Raw genomic sequence first — 14,816 nt, forward strand, 5'->3', positions numbered from 1 at the left:
CCCTGACAGCTCCCCTCATCTTTGACACTCCAAGCGGAAACAGAGGCCAGTCAGTTGGCCTGTTGGACCACAGCAAGAGTCCCACACCCCAGTAGGGGCTCAGCAGATGAGCTCCCTGGCTTTCACAGCTGACTTCCTGAAGACTGTCACAGGCCGGATGAGGAGGTGACAACAGGGTGGGTGCTGGTGGGAACCTGTGACCACAGTCTGGGGGCAGGGCAGGAAGCAGTAGTGACGTGACCCTGACAAGGGTGGGCCTGCCTGGGGATCGATAGCCGCGCCGCACCATTTTAAAAGGCTCCATTGGCAATTGCAGTTGTCCCCTGAAGCCTGCGGCGTCCCTGTGGGACTTGAGGTAGGGAGAGGAAGGATGGGAAGCAGAAAGGTTGGGACACCCGGGGAACAAGAGTTGGGAAGGTAGAGCCTAGAGGAGCCAGGCGTGCCAGTACCCTGAAACAAAGAGCCTTGGGTCTCTGGCGGCCTTCAAGCCCATCTCTAATTCCTTTATCCATTTTGTGCCCACTCCGGGGCTCATGTGGAAGTGAAGACGGGCCACAGTCTCAGAGGCTGTTTTAGGTTCTGGCAGTCAGAGTCCTTAAGAGATGGCAATGGGCCAAGTGTGGAGCACTATGCTTGCGCCCTCCAGGAGGCAGTGAAACCCTGTCACAAACGATGCAGGGAAGGGGAGGGGAAGGGAGGGAGGGGGAGAGGAAGGGAAGGGAGAAGAGGAAAAAGGAGGAAGAAGAAGCAAAGCCTCATAGACAGACTCCCTGACAACACAAAGAGCGCCAGAAGGGACCTGACGTCTGTGGGTCAGTCAGGAGTGTGCTGCTCTCTTAAGCAGGGTGGCCAGAACGCTTGACAGGACTTCCCCCTTGCCTGTTTATCTCTCAGCTCCACAGGTCGCCTAAATTCTGCCTCGAAGTCACTGCTTTAGGTGGAGCGCGTGGAAGGCTTCAGGTAGGAGTGCGGGGTGTGTCCGCTCGCCTGGCTCCCTCACCTAAGACCTTATAGGCAGAGGAAGAAAATGACCTCCTCCGAGGGCCTTGGAAGGAGCCAGAGCAGCGACTCTCAACCTGTGGGTCTTGACCATTGGAAAACGTATTTCCGATAGCCTTAGGAAAACTGCTAAGTAGCAAAATTACATTTATGAAATAAGCAAAAATAAATGTATGGCTGGCGGCTCCCATGGGAAATATGTGGTTTCTGAGGGTCATGACCGATGGGTTGAGAGATAGGAGCTAGGAGATGGAAAAGCAGGCCCCTGAGCTACCTCAAAAACTAGGAAGAGCCTTCCAGTCAATTGCTGCTCAGCAATAGGCAACAGGTAGGTGCCTGCCCCTGCCATAAGTCCGAAAGAACTTGGCAGGCAGCGGACGGGGCTTGCAAGGGCATACTTTAAAAGTCCCCCACACTACAGCCAAAGGCATAGACACAGGGCAGCCGTCTGTCTTCATAGGATCAGGGATGGTGCCTTTCCAGGCAACTCAGAGCAGCCGCACGGGATATGTAGAGAGAGGAAGAGACTAGCTGCCTCTCCGTATCTGTGAGGGAGAGACAGCAGTCTCAGCACTAGAACCAGAGACAGGCAGAGAGGGTCAGCATTCGCTAGGAGCCATGCCTGGTGCCTCAGGAGGATCCTGCATGCAGGGCTAACCTGATCTAGAGATACTTTAAAGCCATGCCGAGCTACTTAAATGAAACTTTGTCTCAAAATAAAGAAAAAGAAAGGAGTAGGGTGTGGCCCAGTGGCACAGCACTTGCCTAGCACGCAAAAGGCTCTGGGTCCATCCCTGGATAGGGAAGGGAAATCAGATAGGAAAAGGTGCCCTGTTCTAGGCAGAAAATGACACTCCATAACCTAAACCTATTACAGGTGCACTGCGCCTCTGTCTATGATTGCAGCCACCACCACCAACCACACCACCCCTCCGTCCCAAAAGACAGTTGTCCAGGGTCGGGGCCTTCAACCTTAATTCTCACTACGTCTGAGAGTAAAATGTCAGCATGGGGCTCCTCCTGGCTCTGTGACTCTGGGCTATATGTTTAATCTTTCTGAGTCTCTCTGTACAATAGACCAAACCTGTGAGAGCTACTCCAGCTCTGGCATGCAGTCTCTAAAGAGATTTTCAGTCTCTCTCCTGGTGACCCCCCCACCCCACCCCCACCCGACATCGTGCCTGAGAGGTCAGTATCCTTCAACCCTGTTCCCACAGCTTTCCAGAGCTCACGGCTCCTGTGCCCACAGCTCCATGGCCACACACCTATTCCTCCTGGGCCTTTTCCTGCTGCTGCCACAACCTGCCCCTGCTCCCTGCTACACTGGCACTCAGTCGGAATGCCAACAGAAGCACAAGTTTGTGCCAGGTGCGTGGTCGGCTGGGGAAGGTGTAGATGTGACCACCCTCCGCCGATCCGGCTCCTTCCCTGTGAACACACAGAAGTTCCTGAGGCCTGACGGCACCTGCACCCTCTGTAAGAACGCCCTGATGAAAGATACTACACAACGCCTGCCCTTGGCAATAGCCCACTGGCGGCCTCACGGCTCAGGCTGCCAGCGTAACGTGGCCAGAGCCAAGGTCAGCTCCACGGAGGGCGTGGCCCGGGAGGCAGCTTCTAACATCAATAATGACTGGCGTTTGGGGCTGGATGTGAACCCCCATGCCGAGGTAAACATACAGGCATCCATGGCTGGCTCCCACTCCAACGTAGCCAACTTTGCAGCCGAGAAGGCCCATGAGGACCAGTACACCTTCAATACTGAAACAGTGCAGTGTCAACTGTACAGGTAAGAGTTGGAGCAGTGGAAAATAGTGGGGCACCCTAAGGGGCCTAGGCACTCTGAAATAGCACAGTGGAGTTCATCCGCCTGCCTCCCAGTGGGTACACCACATCCTAGTGGCTCCAGAATCATTGCTTCTCAACCTTCCTAATGCTGTGACCCTTTAATACAGTTCCTCATGCCGTGGTGACGGACCCCCCCCACCCCCACCCAACCAGAACATTATTTCATTGCTACTTCAAAACTGTAACTTTGCTTTCCGTTATGAATCGTAAAATGAATCTGACATATGACTTCTGTGGGGGCCAGGACCCACAGGTTGAGAACCACTGCTCTAGGTTCACTTCTGTTGCTTTGATAAAATGGCATCACCAAAACGTTCCCAAGGAGGGTTAGGGCTTATTTTAGTCACATTTCCAGTTTACAGTCCACTGCAGTGTGAAGCCAAGGCACCAGGAGCCTGAAGCAGCTGGTCACAGCATCCCCACAGTTAAGAACAGAGAAATGAATGCGCTCACGCCTAGTACTCAGCTAGCTGTCACCGTTCTTATACGGTCCAGGGCCCAAACAGGAAACGGTGCTACCCACTTTCAGGCTGGGTCTTCCCCACATCAATTAAGGCAATTAAGACAGCTCTCCACAGGCAGCACCACAAGCCAATCTGCTCTAGAGGATCCCCCTGAGATGCTCTACCCTGGTGACACTAGACTCTGTCAAACTGACACTTAAAACTAACCACTGCACTAGTCTTTAGGTGCCAGATCCTACAGCCCTATCTATCATCTATACATACATACATACATACATACATACATACATACATACATACATACATATATACATACTACTCTATCATATATATATGTATATATATGTATATATACCCGTCTGTCAGTCCATCCACCCATCTATCCTAGCTGTCTGTCTATCCATCCACTCACCCACCTACCCACCCACCCACCCACCCATCCACCCATCCACCCATCCATCCATCCATCCACTCACCCACCCATCCATCCATCTACACACCCATCCATCCATCCATCCATCCACCCACACACAAACCCATCCATCCACCCACACACCCATCCATCCACACAACCATCCACCCACACACCCATCCATCCACACAACCATCCACCCACACACCCATCCATCCATCCATCCATCCATCCACCCACCCACACACCCATCCATCCACACAACCATCCACCCACACACAAACCCATCCATCCATCCATCCATCCACCCACACACAAACCCATCCATCCACACACCCATCCATCCATTCATCCACCCACCCACACACCCATCCATCCACACAACCATCCACCCACACACCCATCCATCCATCCATGTTAGGCCTCCTCTATCCACAAGCACCCACATCAAAAAGGGGGATGGAAGCAAGATAGCTCCTGAGCCCTCGCTTGATGACATTTAGGTGCAGGCAATGAGCACCTAAACCCTCTCTCCCAGGCATTGGCAACCTCCTATAGGGTCCTTCCTGGGTAGGGACAGAGACAGGAGACCCTGAGGTGTCCTCCCTCCTCCCTGCATGGAAACTCAGTGACTCCGCATCACCAGCACTGGTTTCTCTGTGTAGCCCTGGCTGTCTTGGAATTCACTCTGTACATCAGGCTGGCCTCGAACTTACTGAAATCCGCCTGCCTCTGCCTCCTGAGTGCTGGGATTAAAGGTATGTGCCACCACCACCTAGCATTTTAAATATTTCACTTATTTATTGATTTGTGTGCTTATTTGTTTAGTGTGTGACTATGTATCTGTGTGTCACAGCAAGTGTGACGAGATCAAAGGACCACTGAGGCTACTAAGTGGGATCTGGGGATCAAACTCGGGCTAATAGGCTTAGGAGCAAGCCTTACCCACCGAAACACATTACCCCCCTACTCCACATGCACATGTTTTACATTTTTAGCTAGCATATATTAATTCTAAATAATTTCACTACATGTATGTATTTTGATCACATCCTTTCTCATCCCAACACTTGCTGGCCCCTTCTTTTTCCTAACTAGCCCCAGTCTACTTTCATGTCTGTGTGTATGTATTGGGGGAGAGGTCTTGAAGGTGCTACTGAATCAGGAAAGCACCCCCCACTAAGCTCACCTAATGCGCTCTCTCCCTACAGCTTTCGCCTAGTACAAAAACCCCCGCTGCACTCCGATTTCAGAAGGGCACTCAGGGACCTTCCCCCCAACTTCAACGCCTCGACAGAGCATGCTTATCGCAGGCTCATCTCCTCCTATGGCACCCACTTTATTACCGCTGTGGACCTAGGTGGCCGCATCTCGGCCACCACAGCCCTTCGTACCTGTCAGCTGACCCTGGATGGGCTCACAACTGATGAGGTAGAAGACTGCCTAAACGTGGAGGCCCAGGTCAGCATCGGAGCCAAGGGCAGTGCCTCAAGTGAACTCAAAGCTTGCGAGGAGAAGAAGAAAAATCACAAAATGGCCACCTCTTTCCACCAGACCTACCGCGAGCGTCATGTCGAAGTGTTCGGTGGCCCCCTTGATTCCACCCATGACCTGCTCTTCGGGAACCAAGCTACACCTGAGCACTTCTCGGCCTGGATAGCCTCACTGCCAGCCAGGCCTGCTCCGGTAGACTACAGCCTAGAGCCCCTGCACATGCTCCTGGAAGACCTGGACCCGAAGCGGAAGGCACTGAGACATGCTATCAGCCATTATGTAGTGAGCAGGGCTCGCTGGCGGGACTGTAACCGGCCCTGCAGGGAAGGCCAGCGCAAGAATACTCATGATTCATGCCAATGTGTCTGCCACGATTCGAAGGTCACCAACCAGGACTGCTGTCCACGCCACAGAGGCTTGGCCCATCTGGTGGTGAGCAATTTCCGGGCAGAGAATCTGTGGGGAGACTACATGTCAGCTACTGACGCCTATCTGAAGGTCTTCTTTGGTGGCCAGGAGCTCAGGACCAATACAGTGTGGAACAATAACAATCCCAAGTGGGTTGGCCCGTTGGACTTTGGGAATGTCCTCCTGACCACGGGGGGACCCCTGAGAGTACAAGTCTGGGATGCTGACAATGGCTGGGATGATGACCTTCTTGGTAGTTGTGACAGGCCTCCCAAGTCTGGATTCCATGGGGTGAGTTGTGGCCTGAACCATGGCAGTATAAAATTCTCCTACCATGTCAAGTGTTTGCCCCATCTCACTGGAGAAACCTGCCTGCAGTATGCCCCTCAGGGGCTTCTTGGAGATCCTCCAGGAAACCGCAGTGGGGCTGTGTGGTAAAAAAAACAAAAACAAAAAACCAAACATGCCTGAAAGCTGGATATAGTGACGCACGCCTTTAATCCCAGCACTTGGGAGGCAGAGACAGGACAGGCAGATCTCTGTGAGTTCGAGGCCAGCCTGGTCTACATAAGCAACCAAAATAGCATGCCCTGAAAGCACCTAAGTGCTCAGATGAGTTCTCCCAGGGTGATCCACCATGGCTTAATATGCAGTGAACCTTTCACTGACGTGGCTAAGTTTATACACTAGAGCTCCCCTGACTCTACCTGCCCACACTGCCTCAGTCTCCCAATATCCCCAAGCCTGGAAGCTACTTCTGCAAAGCATAAGCACTGGCCAGAAGTCCATCGGAAGGCCAGAAGCTGTCTCCACCTAGCTTTAAGACCCTCGCTCCTTGGCAGAGCAAGGTCATCTGTTAGAGACAATCCCTGTGGGCCAATTCCTGTGTTTTGTTTGTCCCTCATTCTGCTGCTGACAAAGCAAGACCTATGTCACCAAGCACATGCTATGACAGAGGGCCTATAAACGTGACGTGATGGTAAGCATGCTGGTGGCAATGTGGCAGAGAAGAAGGGACAAAAGATGCTTCAGAGATAGGCTTCTATGCAGTTTTATAAAATGGGCCTTCAAGTGCTGTAAGCGTCCTGGGTTTGTTGGTTTGTTTGTTTTGTTTTTTCCTTCTAATTTTGCTGGTTATGTAGGATCCTCAAATACTTTATCCTCTGAGACAAGAAACAGAAGCATAAAACCTGGTAATAAATACTGATGAGCATTCAGTTTCTGGCTGAAAGACAATGTGGATGGTGGGGACTGCGGGGACCTGGCAGGGGACCTGGCACGGGACCTGTAAGTGACACCACGGGGTCTTCTTGGTTCTTTTATTTGCACGTGTGTGTGTGTGTGTGTGTGTGTGTGCGCGCGCGCGTGCGAATGCGCGTGCATGTGCCTATAGATGCCACAGCACACATATGGAAGTCAGAAGACAACATGCAGGACTCAGTTCTCCACTCCCATCGTGTGGGTCCCAGATAGCAAAGGCAGAAATGTCACTCAAGCCGCCCGACCTAACAGCAAGCACCTTAGCCCACTTCTCACCAGCCCTTCTCACTCCTCCTCCTCCTCCTCTCAAGATTTATTTTTATTTTATGTGTATGAGCGTTTTTGCCTGCTGTGTGTGCGCCTCATACCCGAGGAAGTCATAAGAGGCATCGGAGCCTCAGGAACTGGAGCTGCAGATGGTTGTGGGCCAGCTGCTGGGTGCTAGGAACCAAACCTGGGTTCTCTGGGAGAGCAGCAAGTGCTCCAACCACTGAGCCATCTCTCCAGCCCCTTCTTCTCACGTCTTAAGTAACCAGGAGCCTCAACCTGACTTCCACTTTACAGAAACAAACTTGCAGACACAGTATAAGACAGAGAAAGAAAGGGAGTGTGTGCATGTGTCTGTGTGTGTGTACGTATATGTCTGTGTGTGCATGTGTTTATGTGTTTGTGTGTGTGTGTGTGTGTGTGTGTGACATATGCACACGCTGTCCCTGGCCCAGGGCTACCCATCAGCTTCTAAGAGAAGCAATCTGCAGAGGTTAAGTGCTCCTCTACTTCACAACTTGGAGGAAACAGTGGTTCTAACGGGGTCCAGCAGGTCAGGATCTGATCATCAAGCACAGGCAAGATCTGTGGCAGCTTCAGAACCATGGCAGGACTTGGCTATAGATGTGTGTGTCTATGGGTGCATGTGTGTATATGCATGTATACATGGCTGTTTGTAGTCAGAGGGGCTCAGAGGAACCACACACAAACCCTGAGTGGGTTTGAAAGCCCCAACAAAATAAACTGTGAAGTACATGTAAGATCCAGAGACTCAAACCTCAATCCCTGACATTGCAGTAACCCTAAATCCCCAGCAAGTGGAAGGATCACAGGATCTAGAACACGCCTTTAATCCCAGCACTTGGGAGACAGAGGCAGGCGGATCGCTGTGAGTTCGAGGCCAGCCTGGTCTACAAAGTGAGTTGCCAAGGCTATGCAGAGAAACCATGTCTCGAAAAACCAAAACCAAAACCAACAAGACAGAATCTAGAAGCCTGCTGAAACCACTGTTCTTACATGTTTCCTGTCTCAGCCACCACACAAACAAGAGCACAGGAGACCTTGCTTGACAGCCTGACAGGTGACACTATCTGTTGCCCTGAAGGGAAATAAAGGTGGTTGGGAGCCAAACCCCATTGAGAAAACAGATCTGCAGAAAGCAGGTAGGGCAAGGACTCACTCAGCAGGCCCTTTACCATGCCTCAGTTTCTCTCAAAGGATAATCTGTGTTCTTCTCCTTTCTCAGGACTGCTTGAAGGGCATCACTAGCCTTTGTAGGCTCAGTAACCCTGAGAGGTCATCCTACCAGCCCTCCTGGTTTCATAGAGAAACTGAGGTCAGGGGAAATGGAGACCGTTGTTTGAAGAGAATTTGGGGGCAGGATTTTTTTTTCTCTTTGTTTTGTTGTCCGACAAAGAATTTAACGGTGGTCATGACATTAATGGCAGAAATAAGACCGCCAGGTCTCAAACTTGACATGTGGCCTAGAATGACCATGACCTCTAGTCCCTCTGTCTTCAGGATGCGCCACAGGCACCCTCACATCAGTTCTATCTGGCCATTCGCAGTGACTCACCAACCACACATGTGCTTCCCCCACTTTGCCCCGCCCTATAGCGGGACTTTCTTGGACCCACCAGCGGTTAAATAAAGACTTAGTAATACTTAAAAGCTTAGGTCTCAGCTAGCTCATCCCTACTCTAGCCCACGAACCGTCACATGGACAGTTCTTTAGCTCTCTCTCAGCCCCGCAAGTCAAGTGAATTCTTCTCCCAGAGACCCCCTCTCTGGAAGTTCTGCCCAGTCATTGGCTGTCGGCTCTTTACTAAAGCCACATATTGCTTTAGGCAGGCGGGGGAGGAACAAATATTTACAAACTACGAGGTGGCGATGGGCCATAGCTCTCTGCCTGCCGTACAGAATTAACAATTGAATGTACAGAGATGCACCTTCCCACGGTGCACTCCAACACTACCCCACCTATCTTCCCATTCCTGCTGCTGTTTTCTGAGATCACGGCCCATGGGTGCTGCATGGCCTCATAGCCCTGTTATTGGACCTGCCTCTGGGGAAACCAGCTACTGCACACATTGGCCATGTTGCTGCCATATTTTAAACCCTTCCTTGAGGCTGGGAGAGGTATGCCTGTTGGCAGAGTGCTTACCTGGAAAGGATGAGGCCCTGAGCTCAGATCCCAGAAACCATATGAAAATGCTGACCTTGTAAGTAAGCCCAGTGGTGTTAAGGCAAAGGCCGAGGGTCCCTGAATATCATGGCCAGCCATTTCAGCCTAACTGGGGAACTTCAGGCCAATAAGAAGGCCTGGGTCAAAGAAGTAGATTTTGTTTCGGGGGATGACACCAGGCATTGTCCTGTGGCCTCTACACATGCATACACAGATACACATGTGTATGCATGTACACAAATGCATACCACGCACACACCACATACATACATACATACATACATACACACACACTCACATATCCACATATCCACATGCACTCACATTCATGTACACGCAGCACACACAGACACATATGCATATACACACACATACCATATACACGCATACACATGTATTCACTATACACATATACATATTCACACATATGCATGCATACACACATACCACACACACTTGCACACAAACACAAATACACACATGCATATATACACATGTGCATACACACGTGCATGCACACACATCCACACACATGCATACATTCACACTCATACATACACATGCATATACACACACACACATACACACACACACACACGAATACACTCACACACTTCATTTTTATTTTAGGTGTGTGAGTGTCTTGCCTACATGTATGTCCATGTACCCTATGCATGCCTGATGCCCACAGAGACCAGAAAAGGGTGTAGGGTGTTAGAGCCTTTGGAACTAGCGTTACAGACAGTTGTGAACCACCACGTGGGTGCACCTGACCCAGACATGTACATGTAAACTCACCTCCAGTTTGTTCCTGGTCCTCTTCAGCCCCCAAGCTGCCTGATACGTTCCTTCAGGATTGCCTTCCACTTAGAGCTGTCCCTGCCTTTCCAGGTCAGGAAAGTCCTATACCAAGTAGGTGCCAGTGATGGGCACTGTCCAGAGCTGTGGCAGACCAAGGTCATGCACATCGAGAACCTTATTGGAGGTTAGGATTTGGGCTACTTGCACAGAGACAAGACTTGGCTGCAGGAAGGACTCTGGAAAATAATCAAGGAGCGACTTGAACAAGTTAAAAGACCCTTACCCCCACTCTCCCCACACAGACCAGCTACCCAGACTCTCTGGTCTGACACTGAGGCTTTTTCAACTCAATCAACACACCCAAACCACATAAGTCTGCTCCTCCAACTCCAGGGGTCTCAGCTGTGGTGCAAACTGGCTCAAACAAAGATTTCTACCCAGCTCTGGAGCTCAGAGGGTCTCAGCCCAACTCGCAGTCTGTGGCATCACCTCATCAGTCTGCGTGGCAGCTACTACCATCCCTGGGCCTGGGAGACACCTGAATCCCACTGCATCACTCTTCCCATAGGCCAGCCCTCAACTCCAGCTAGCCCAGACCAGAACAGCTGCTGTTGTTCTGCAGGCTAAAACCAGGCTTTGTTGTTCACTGTGGGGCCTCTATAGCACATCTGGACTCACTGTTAATCTCCCCCAACATCTGGTTCTTGGTTTTGCCTTAAAAGAGCAGTGACGTCAGCTTTCTGACAGAACCTTGGGCTTTTCTCTGGGAACCCCAGCCTCCCTATGACCATGAAATAAGGCTGACCCCAAGGAGGACAGCCTCATCTCTCTGTCCTCACCGCTCTCAAGATTCAGTCCCACTGGGCCCCAGTGTCCTACAAAGGGCAGAAGGCAGTAATTGAACAAGCAAGGAGCCCGCCACCACCCATGCCTAGCCCTCCCCAGGCTGGGTTCTAGGACACCGTATGAATTCATTTTGTAAAATGTTTTTCCAAGCTGGAGAATGGGAAGAGGGCCCTCGCTGCCTTCCCTGCCCCTTCCTTTCCACGCGGCCTCTCCTGACAACTGTAGAGTTTTAGGCATTGGGAAGGTTTTAATTTCTCTAATTTCTTAACAGCCTAGTAAGGTAGATATATGTCTCCCCATCACAGAAATGGGGTCACCCATTAAACCACAGTCTTCCCCCTTCACTTTTGCTTTTGTTTTTGTTTTCTTGTTTGTTTGTTTGTTTTTCAAGACAGGGTTTCTCTGTGTAGCCTTGGCTGTCCTGGACTTGCTTTGTAGACCAAGCTGTCCTTGAACTCACAGCGATCCACCTGCCTCCGCCTCCCGAGTGCTGGGATTAAAGGTGTGCGCCACCGAGCCAGCTTCCCCCTCACTTTTATAGACAACGTAAGACCTCAGACTTCATGTGCAGCATCCCTATGGTCCTTCTTCATGGACTCCATGGGCTCCTAGTGCCATCAGGGGCTGTAGCAGCCCCCACCGAAAGACGTGTTCTCCAGGAGCAACGTGCCCATGCCACCCTGCCCTTCAATTTCCTAAAACCATGATAAAGCACATATAAGGGAATAGTTCTGGTCTATGTGCCATTCAGTGGCATCCAATAGACTACACGGTATTGCGTAACCATCACCGCCAAGCAGTCCCCAATTTTTTCACCCTCCTCAAGGCAATGCTGGAGGCAGAGGCAGGTGGATTGCTGTGAGTTCAAGGCCAGCCTGGTCTACAGAGAGAGTCCAGGAGGACAGACAGGACTATACAGAAAAACCTTGTCTCGAAAAAACAAAAACAAAACAAAACAAAAAAGACAATGCTGTGCCCATGATGCTAAAATTCCTTCATGAGTGTAGGGGGGTGGGGTGCAAACCACATGTGTCCCCTCTCCTAAGGTATCAGTGAGATACCTGAAAAGCCTCACCTGAAAAGCCTTACCCAACAAAGATGTGGCCTCTCTGTTCTTTCCACCAAGCTACTCCAGCCCCTCCCAGCCCAGATGCAATCACGGCAGAGCTGCATGCAACGGTGACAGGGAGCCGCTGTACACTCAGATGAGGCTCTCATGCCCCTCCCACCCCACCCATGAGGGCATTCAGACAGTCAACAAGCCCAACTGGGATTATCATTTTTGCAAGTAGGTACAGCTGAACTCCGCCCCCCCCCAACCCCCCCCCCCCCCCCCCCGCCGCCCAAAGATGGTGGTTGCTTGACTCAGGGGATATCTCACTCACAGGAGCTTGAGGAATTGTGCAATTTTATGTCCCGTCTCTGGCTTCTGTCACTGTCCAGCTGCCTTGGATCAAAATGGCATTCCATTTGTGGCTGAGTAATGAGTTTTTGAAAGACCACCAGATGGCAGGGCGCAGTGGTGCACGCCTGTAATCCCAACAGAGGGGATTGATCGCTGTGAGTTCGAGGCCAGCCTGGTCTCCCACCTGTCCGGTGCAAACTTGCCACAGGTGTCTGGGGACCCCAGCTCCCTCCCTCACCTTTCCCTTTTACTCTCCCCACAATAGTGAGACTCCTGTCTGGGAGCCCACCTCCTCTGCCACTGGCCCCTCAGTTCTGGTGAGGACCTCTCTGACAGGAAGGAGGGTGGCTCGCTCTAGTCCACACAGACTGGCCAGAGGCCCTTCCTCACCAGCCAGCCATTCCCTTCCATGCCAGAACTCCCCAGGCTCAGCATGACTGCTAAAAGTCTCTCCACAAGTGACAGCAGGAGCCAGCCCCTGAGTGGCCCTGGCCCTGGGACAGATATCCAGCCTGGGCTCCTCTCCCTCACCCCAAGCATAGCAAACTGGGCAGGACCGAAAGGCCTGGGTTCCGTTGTAACTGGCAGTGTAAATACGCATCTGTTTATAATTTTAAAAACACAACAAAAACAACCTCTGCGGAACCAATTGAGAGGGCCAGCTGGTTAGTAGGGAATTACACAAGTTTTTTGTTTTGTTTTTTTAATTGCTTCGCATGTGGAGGTCATAGGAGAACTTGCAGGGACTGTTTCTCTCCACCTAAGGTCTCCGGGATCAAACACAGGTCATAAGTTTTTGTGGCAAGGGCCTTTGCATGCTGAGCTATCTTGTCAACCCTACATAACTTTCTTAAGAAATGAAAATGCAGGGCTAGTGACATGGCTCAGCAGTTAAGGGCACTGACTGCTCTTCCACAGGACCCAGGTTCAAATCCCAGCCCCCACCTGGCAGCTCACAATTGTCTATAACTCCAAGATCTGACACCTTCACACAGACATACATGCAGACTAATGCACATAAAATAAAGGTAAATAAGTTTTTAAAAAAGAAAGAAAAAAGAAAAAGAAATCAGAATGCAGCCTCTGTGGTGGCACACGTTTTAAATCCCATCACTCTGGAGACAGAGGTAGGAGGATCTCTGAGTGGCCAGCCTAGTTTACAGAGAGACTTCCAGGACAGCCAAGATTACACAGAGAAATTCTATCTCAGGAAAACAAAACAAAAAAAGAAAGAAAGAAAGAAATCAAAATGCTTCTGAAGTCATTCCAACCAGGTGCATTTACTAAGCAAAGCATAGGGAACGGCCCCTGAGCCAGGAGCAGTGGAAATGCCTCTTACCTGTGCTTTACAGGCGCTGTGGCCCTGCTGGTGGCACTTGACATTGTTCTCTGTCATCTTCAGCTGGGTATCTGAACATTCTAGAAAGGCTTTGTTTGAAAAGCTGGAATGAAAATAATAATAATAATAATAATAATAATAATAATAATAATAATAATAATAATAAACAAACAAACAAAAAGAAGAAAAGCTGAGTGATGCATTTGTCAACGACTTTCACTAACTATTTCCAAAAGCCTCCCTCGCTGCCTCCTTTACTGAACTCAGGGAACTGGGCAAGAGTCTGTCTGAGTCAGATGCAATGCCCCCCTCCCCCACCCTGGTGATTCCAGCCCTCTGGAAGCTGAGACAGGAACACTGTCTTCAGAAGACTTCAGAGACAGCCTAGGCTATCTGGTAAGAGCTAGCCCAGGCTGGACCCTGTCTCAAAGGAGCATGTAGGAAGCATGTAGGTAGGTCCTTACGCTCACAGATAAGCCTTAGGGAAATCAGGAATGTTAAATTGTTATTGCTATCTCTTCAAAGCGGGCTATACAAAGATGTAAAACTTGTTTTCTGCCCAGAAGGCTGGGAGTGGATGTGGTTAACAGCCTGGTGATTTCTGTGCTAGCTGTTTAGCCAGGCCCCACCTGAGTCTTGTTTACCTCAGCACAACCCTTCCCGAATCCCTTCTCATAAGCATTTATCCATCTTGAGCCAGTGTCTTCAGCTAATCTATAGAATCTATCTTTGTGGAGGATTCTCCGCATATACTTTAACAAGAGTTTTGATGTCATCTCATCTTAAAGCTTTGTTGTGCACATGAGGCTGAGTTAATTATCACCAGGCAACTTTTTTTTCAATATTGTGCTGCTGCTTAAACAGGCCTGAAACAAACTACCTGGTGTTAGACTTGCAGAGTTTGAGCCGACACTGGCCAGTCAAGTTGAACCAGCCTTCTTTCTTGCCTCTCTCAGATGGACATTCAGCTGGCCATAGTGTCTGCAGAGGCCCTCATGGAAAAAAAATCACATGAATAAAAGAATCCACTCAAAGCCACAGCAGGCCAGTGTGCGCTGCTTGTGTCCCACGCTTGGTTAATGGCATAG

The 14,816-nt window shown here is 50.5% G+C and overlaps 1 protein-coding gene across 2 annotated transcripts; it reads left to right on the top strand.

The window, feature by feature from the left end:
* Window positions 1-276: 276 nt before the first annotated feature.
* On the top strand, window positions 277-6,842 carry PRF1 (perforin 1). 2 transcript variants are annotated; one of them, XM_084754140.1, is made up of 4 exons: window positions 311-355; window positions 895-960; window positions 2,217-2,788; window positions 4,935-6,842. In XM_084754140.1, exons 3-4 carry the CDS (start codon window positions 2,253-2,255, stop codon window positions 6,061-6,063), a joined length of 1,665 nt encoding a protein of 554 aa, XP_084610266.1. In that variant the 5' UTR covers window positions 311-355; window positions 895-960; window positions 2,217-2,252; the 3' UTR covers window positions 6,064-6,842. The 2 variants fall into 2 exon arrangements, with proteins under 2 accessions (XP_084610267.1, XP_084610266.1); XM_084754141.1 differs by lacking the exon at window positions 895-960 and having other exon boundaries at window positions 277-355.
* Window positions 6,843-14,816: the final 7,974 nt, after the last annotated feature.

This window comes from Acomys minous (assembly GCF_964271855.1).
Source record: "Acomys minous genome assembly, chromosome: 13".
NCBI lineage: Eukaryota > Metazoa > Chordata > Mammalia > Rodentia > Muridae > Acomys > Acomys minous.